We start from the raw sequence: 7,859 nt of genomic DNA, 5'->3' as shown, positions 1-7,859 counted from the left end.
CGTACCCAAAGCACACAGATTCCCTACTTATTCCCAATAATTAGATCATATAGAGGGAGGAAATATGTTTAGAAATTTGATCCTGAAAATACATTAAGATAGTCTTCTGATAGGTATTTATTCTCAGGGCAACTGAAGGTCTTCTTTGTTCCTCTTCTGAATTCAAGAGCTTTTTCATGTAGATGTGAAATTACACATGTGTGCACACACAAGTGCATGCACATGCACACACATGTATACACACACACACACACACACACACAAACACACACACACACTGCAGCTGTCTGTTCACAGCCTGGGTCCTTTCTCTTTGCGTCCACTTGTCAGGTTTACTCAGGGTCAAAGACCTTCTCAGCATCCTTGGACTTCCCTCACAGCATCCTTACAACTCAATGCTCTGGACTTCTGGGAGCTAAAATTCTTCCCCACAGCATGGTCACAGAAGTCAATTCACCTCTCAGGGTGGCTACGAGGGACAAATTCTGTCCTCTAATCCCATACGAGTACCAGAAGAGTCTTGAAGAAAATTTTAGCCACTGCTCTGAGTCTTTTAGGAAAAAACAATCTTTAAAGCCCCATACTTCAAACAGGCACTTTGCAAGCTGGGCTGGGATAGTTCCCTTGCCATTGAAACCCAGAGGACTCACCTTCAGATCGGTGGAGGGGCCCCCAGGTCATCTGGTGCAAGGCTTCACTGCTTCTCAGCAACCGGAAGTCATTGCAGCTCTGTTTTGCAAAGAGAAACCTCGCATTAAGTCTCATGGTTCTTTCAGGGCGTGAATGTCCCGTCTTGGGTTTTCCCCATCTGACCCTGATTGTTTGGTTCTCTAGAACAGGGTGTTGAGCCATTATGTGAGTGAGTCTGCATGTGAGAGCAGGGGAGCCTACCAGTGGATTCTGGTGGGACACCGCCTGTCTTAGGGTTTCTATTGCTGTGACAAAACACCAGGGGCAAATACAGTTTGCGGAGAAAAGAGTTTATCTGCTTGATGTATCTTGGGTCACAGTCTATTGAGAGAAGCCAAGACTGGGAGCAGGAGTTGAAGCTGAGGCCATGGAGGGATGCTGCTTATTGGCTTGTTCCCAGAGGGTTGCTCAGCCTGCTTTCTTAGGCAGTCTGGACCGCATGCCCAGGGGTGCACTGGCCGCGATGGGCTGGGCCCTCCCACATCCATCATTAATCAAGCAAATGCCCTACAGAGTAGCGTACACACAGTCAGATGCGGGCATTGCCTTCTAAATAACTCTAGCTTGTGTCGACTTGACGTAAACAAACCAGGGCACCACCTAAAGCAGGAGAGGCGCATAGTGGGTACACACAGAGGGAAGACGGCGAAAATAAGAGCCTCGGAACCTTCCCCAGGTCCATGCCTTAACCACACAACCCAGAGTTCCTTTTGTGTCTTCCAAGGGCTCAGCCAGGCCTTTAAATTCACCGCCTGGCTCCTTGGTATGGTGCAGTCTTCTTCCTGGATACCCAGCACACGCCACAGTCTTCCAAGAAAAAGTTGGCATCTTAACCCCAGTTTTCTAACCCTGACCGTCTTAGTTAGGGTTCCTATTGCTGCAATGAAACGCCATGACCAAAAGCAACTTGAAAAGGAAAGGGTTTATTTGGCTTACATACCCAGAGTCATGGTTCACTGAGGGAAGCCAAAGCGGGAACTGAAAGTAATCAGGAACCTGGAGCCAGGAGTTGATTCAGAGGCCGCAGAGGAGCACAGCTTACCAACTTGCTCCTCTAGGCTTCATCAGCCTGCATTCTTATAGAACCCAGGACTGCCTGCCTAGGCACAGCACTGCCCACAGTGGGCTGGGCCCTCCCCCATCCATCACTAATTAAGAAAATGCCCTTCAGGCTTGCCTACAGCCTGGTCCCTCGGAGGCATATTCTCACTGAGGTTCCCTCGTCTCAAATTACTCTAGCCTGTGTTAAGTTTACACAAGACTGGCCAGTTGACCTCATTTGAGCAGACTGAGATGAACTCTAACCCCCCGGAGGTGAGACCTACAAGAGGGATCTGGGCACATAAAAAGTCACGGAATGGCAAGACCATGGCACTCTGCTGCGCAGCTCGGGACCCAGCCTGCTAATGCTGTGGGTTCCTGGCTCACCCGCTAGTGTATTTCTAATACTTTAATGACCTAGTTGTAGCAGCTTTGGAAAGGAACGGGAAGCCCCACTCTAAAGGAAGTGGGTGGGGGGTGAGCGTGGTCAAGGTCAGGCTGCAAAGACCTGAGAGGCAGCTGTGGCCCCTCCCTGCAGAGACAATATTGCTAGAACCGCTAGCCCTGTGCTTCTGAGGACTCTATGGCTCCAGGCACAAACTGGAGCTTGCCCCACAGTGAGTGTCCCGGGGAGTCAGCTGTGCCAGCAGGAGGAGCCACTGTGTGAGAGTGCAGGATGGTAGGATTATCTGGCTCTGTGTCTCTTAGCCATACCCCCTTAATATGTGCGCTCGCGGACACACACACACACACACACACACACACACATACACATATGCCTGGAAAGACCTCAGAGTCCACATCTGTCACCACCAGAGATGGGTACAGTAGCAAGTATGTCTCCCAAAGGAGGAACACATATAGTCTGGATGAAGAAGCAAGTTATTCATAAGCGCCATGTAAATGCTGCACACAAGGAGAGAAAAGGCTGCTGTGGAGGCTGAGAGCTGCTGATGTACTATCCATTTCACCAAAATGATAGTTGGTTAACGTAATGTTTCACACATAAGCTTCAGTGTCATCGAGGGGGACGTTACCACAGCTGACTGGGGTGGGGGTGACAGGACTGGTTAGTTTTGTTGTTAAGTTGACACACCTGGGAAGAGAGACCCTCAACTGAAGGCTCGCCTTGATTGGATTGGCCTGTGGGCACATCTGTGGGACAGTTTCTTCATTGCTATTTAACGTAGAAAGGCCCAGCCCACTATGGGCGGTGCCACTCCTAGGTCTGAGCAAGGTGGGGCAGCAAGGCAGTAAGGAACAATCCCCTACCTTTATTCGAGCCCCTGAGTTGGCTTCTTTTGATAATGAGTTATTACCTATAAATTACTAATCTTTTCCTCCCCAAGTTCCTATTGGTTACAAATTTTATCACAACAATAGAAAGCAAACTAGAACAGAAAGCTCAGGCTGAAAGAGGTCTGAAGGGAAGAAGGGACAAGAGAGGGTAATGGGGTGTGTGTGTCTATATGTATGTATGTGTGCATATATGCACGTAGTATGTATATGTGCATATATGTTTGTATATATGTATGTATATTTGTATATACATGTATATATGTATGTATATATGTATGTATATATGAATATGTGCATGTATGTTTATATATATATGTATGTGTGCATGTATGTTTGTATATATGTATATATATAATGTGTGCATGTATGTTTGTATATGTGTATATGTATGTATGTGCATGTGTGTATGTATGCTTGTGCATATATGTATATATGTATGTGTATATATGTGTTTTATGTATGTATATGTATGTGTGTGAATGTATGTAAATGTATATGTGCATGTGCATACACATGTATGTGTGTGTGGCATGTGTATGTGCAGTATGTGTGTGTGTGTATGTGTGATGCAAGCAGAAAACTGGACCGTGGGAGAGGAAGGGGAGATGGGGCAAATAAGAACAAAACATAACAATAACATAAGCCATGACACTCTTTGCGTGCTAACCAAACGGTTAACAACAGAATCCCAGGAAGAACATGTTTGGCCTGAATCAACACACCCAAAACATGCCACTCCCTGTCCTGGGCCCTCCCTCTAAGCTACATGCTTCTGAGCATGCGCCCTCATCCCCCCATTCCCCACCCCCTACCCCCACCCCGTGTTCTCCCGCGTGGTGCCCGCTCCTCTACCAAGCAGAAAAGCCCCTCCCCTCGGAAGCAGAAGGAGGAGCCAGCGCTTACTATCCTGCATGAGTTCCTGGGGTTCTCCATGCACACTCTCAGCTTGCAGTGCAGGTAGACAATGGAGTTGTTGATAAAGGAGAAGATTCTCAGCTTGAACTGGGCCTTGCTGGAATTGCCGTTCTGGATCACGCTGGTGTAGGTATTGGGAACAGGGCAGCTGAGGGAAGAAACATGGTGCCCTAAGTTGGTTGTTCTGGCTGCCGCTCAGGCACCATTCTTGTGAACATCTCCCTCTCAGAGGGATCCTATAACCTCCGTGGAAGTCTCTCGGGCTGCTGCCTCATCTAGCCCCAAACCCAGACCACTCAAGAGTTTGCCTGCAAATTCCAAGGGGTCCAAATAGACAATGGGGCTGGTCAAGGGGGCGTGGCCTCTACCTGTTGTTGATGAAGCCAAAGGTGACAGGATCCCTGGCGTTGCTGGAGGGGGTGGCCCAGCACTCAGTCAGCACGACCTTCAGACTGCTCTTCTGCCTGTGAAGCCCCACCTCAATCTTGATCTCGTCGCTAGCGGCTACGCTATAATTCTGAGGTATGGGAGAATCGCCAATGAACAGCTGCATTTCCGTGACAAAATTTCCGGTACCGTGGAGGTCTTCGATGATGGTGTAGACCCTGCAGGGGAGAGGCTCTGAGAAACCTGGTCTGTGCAGTCCTTTCTCCCAGTTCCTCCCCACCAAAGGTGTGCCTTCTGGGGAGGCACAAAAGTCAAGGAAGACCCTCAGGTGACAAGAGGCGATGCATGCACAGCTGGCTGTGGCAAGGAGCCTACTCCTCTCTGTGTAAGAGGTTGCCCTGGAGACAGGGTGGCCATGATGGAGGTTGTGGGTCTGAGGAGCTGGAGGCTGTTGCCTAGAAGCTGTTCCTCCTAGCTGATTGGCCACAGAGAGGATATTTGGTCTTCTCTAATTAATCCTACAAAGGACTGGGGACAGAAAATGGGGGAAGCTGGCAGTTAGCACAAGTCCTGTCGACTTTGTGTAATCAGACTCAAGAAAGCCCTCGGAGGTTTGGCAACCCGAAGAGCCTCCAAGCAGAGGTGCTAGAGGGATCCCAAACTGCGTGGAGGCCAGGCAGCCCCCACCCACTCACCCCCACTGTGGAGTGTAGCCCGAGGAAGTCAGAAGGTCATTCTGGAAGGCACAGTGGATGGGACTGAGGATCTGCAGATGGTGGATGATACCCTCTGGGGACAGGTCGTTCCTCAGCGTGGTCTTCACCACTGTGGTGGTCATGTTCTAAGCACAAACAGATGAGGTGTAAGTGATCTCCTGTGCCTGAGGGTGCCCCGGCCCCAAATGCAGCTAGATTCCAGGGACCGTAAGGTTATCCCCAGAAATGTAGAAATCCTGACAAATGTCCCCTGATGTCACCTGCTAGAGATGTTCATGTTAGGGCATTGTCTCTACCATTATCTAGCTTCTATCTTACACGCCAAAAGGAGACTGGCCTACCATATGTACATACATATACAGCACCATATGTCCTGGATCAACCTGTATCTGACCATGTCATACCATATCTAATCAATGGTATTCCCTTTTCTCTCAGCATTTCCCAAACCCAGCTGGATTGAGCTGTCAAATTAGATATTTGCCTCTGAGAACAGAGGTGACCCCGACTCTCCATCTGCCAGCTCCTGCATCCATCCGGTCCCTGTGAAGAAGTGCTGACTCCCTGAGAACAGCCTGGCGTGCAGAGAGGCAGAGGGTACTTCAATTCATGCTACATCTCCTGGTCTTATGGTTGGCATCCTAGAGAATGTTCCTTAGACACGGGAGCTCATGAGGGGTTTCTGGGGCTGTGTTGGGCCCCTCACAGTGGCTGCCCATTTGTGGGTAACTAGGAGGTTTTAGGAAGTGGGGCTTTGGGGTGGAGGTGGGGCTCAATGGAGCATTTGGATCTTAGTATGTGCTGGTGTGCATTCTCTCTCTCTCTCTCTCTGTCTCTCTCTCTCTGTCTCTCTCTCTCTGTCTCTCTCTCTCTCTCTTTCCCTTCCTACTTCCCTCCTTCTTTCCCTTTTCTCTCCCCAATCTCTCCTGTCCTATCTCCCTCTTTTCTCCCTCTCTGTCTCCTCCCCACCCTTTCCTCCCTCCCCTCTCTCACTTCCTCTCTTTCTTCCTCCTCTTTCTCTCCCCCTTCTCTCTTCTCTTTCTCCCTTCTTTCCCTTTTCTCTCCTACTCCATCTCTCTTTCCTATCTCCTCTTTCTTTTCATATCTCCCCCTCTCCACCCCTTTTCCCCTCCCCCTCTCCTCTCTTCCCTTTCTTCTTCCTCTTCCTTTCTCTCTTCCCTCTCTGTCCCTCCCCCTTTCTACCTCCTCCATTTCTGGCCACCACGAGGTGAACAGCTTTGCCCCACTATGCTCCTCTGCCCAGAGCAACGGAGTCAACCAACCATGGACTGAAACCTCTGAGTGTGAGCTAAAATAAACCTTTTTAACCCTTAAGTTGATTTGCCTCAAGTATTTTGTCACAGTGACAGAAACCAGACTGCCACACATGTATGCTCATACGTGCCTATGCATAAGTGTGTACATGGGTGTACTCACACATGCGTAGACATACACACTCATGCACACACATGTTCCTACCTTTCCTACCTTGCCTTTCCATCCTACTTGGGCAGAGAGGACTCTCTAAACCCTGACCCCGGATAACCCCGGGCCTTTTGCACCAGAAGAATTCTGCAGTGCAGATCTTGCACCTACCTCAGGATTCCAGTGTGCCAACTGTGACAACGTGGGCCTGTCTGACTTTCTCTTCCAAGGTCTCTGGTTTAGAAGTCAGAGGCCCAGGAATGAAGAGCCCCCCTGGTCTCCCTACCAGGTGCAAACCCTCCCCATGCTGAAGTCCCTTTTGGTGGCTCACAGCCATGTGCACTCACGCTCTGTATGAGGGTTCCACACTGGCCCCAGCCTGCCACCAGGAACACGTGTGTGCTGTTGCTTCTGCTCACGTTGCAGGATGGCTCTCCCAGGTACAGGGAGGCCTCGGGTATGGCCTCCTGCTGCAGAAAGTGCTTCTGGATGGTGATGACCACCACCTCGATCTCACAGGACACACTAACGGCGTCCGTCAGGTTTAGCCGTAGGGGTGGGTCCTGGGGTGTGGAGCTAGCATCTGGCACAGGGACACCCCTAGTTCCTGCTGGGGTAGGGGACCACTCTGAGCCTGGGGTCTGGGCCATGTTGCCAGAAGAGCCACCTGCAGGGTCCAAGGAGACAAAGGCTCAGGATGAGGCTGTTTGGGGCTTTCAGGGACAGAGTAGACATCTGTGCTGTAAGGCAGTCATACCCAGGAGCTGACGGCTCCACCCACAATGCCCCCCCCATACACTTAGTACAGAGTGGGTTACTCGGCTTTCTTTGGGCCTCAAGTGCCATGGATGTGCTAGGCATGACTGAGCAGATAACCTGCCCCAGAGTCTCTGGGACCTATCTCTAAGTAGAGTCCCAAGGTGTCCCCTCGGGAGCTGCACCCCTTGTTCCTGCTCTGGATTCCTTCTTGCCCCCAAACTCACACCTTTGTAGCATCCATCGAACCTGGAAAAAATCTCCAATGTAGACAGCACCCACATTCCTGGGCAGCGTGTCTCCCTCTACCTCTCATTCCTGCAGGCCCCCATGTTTCAGCCAGTCTTGATTGCATGCTTGTATCCACACTGGCAGGTCCCTGATGGCCAGCTCCAACATGACGTGACCTTCTCTGTACTCTACTTCCCCCAAGCAAAGCAGGTCCCCTGTCCCAGACACTGTTTACTTACACAGGTGGTTGTCTCCCTCCCCTGCACACATATGAAAGAAGAGAGAGGGCCAGGCACACACACACACACACACATACATACACATATACACACATGCACACATATACGCTACACACACATACACATATACACACATGTACACATACACATATACACACAT

General features: G+C 50.2%; 1 protein-coding gene across 1 annotated transcript in view; it reads right to left on the bottom strand.

Annotated features, from left to right (window-relative positions):
• Positions 1-7,859, bottom strand: part of Umodl1 (uromodulin like 1) — a 56,173-nt gene that overhangs the window by 6,662 nt on the left and 41,652 nt on the right. The window contains exons 16-20 of the mRNA XM_028767960.1: positions 6,821-7,140; positions 5,028-5,173; positions 4,314-4,550; positions 3,934-4,093; positions 651-729 (exon numbers count right to left, since the gene is read on the bottom strand). Of these exons, the coding sequence (XP_028623793.1) occupies positions 651-729; positions 3,934-4,093; positions 4,314-4,550; positions 5,028-5,173; positions 6,821-7,140 (942 nt within the window). The remainder of the gene's footprint in view (positions 1-650; positions 730-3,933; positions 4,094-4,313; positions 4,551-5,027; positions 5,174-6,820; positions 7,141-7,859) is intronic.

This window comes from Grammomys surdaster, unplaced genomic scaffold, assembly GCF_004785775.1.
Source record: "Grammomys surdaster isolate TR1022 unplaced genomic scaffold, NIH_TR_1.0 183, whole genome shotgun sequence".
Classification (NCBI taxonomy): Eukaryota; Metazoa; Chordata; class Mammalia; order Rodentia; family Muridae; genus Grammomys; species Grammomys surdaster.
Note: the sequence above shows the minus strand (reverse complement) of the source record. Positions and strands in the feature narration are given on the sequence as shown.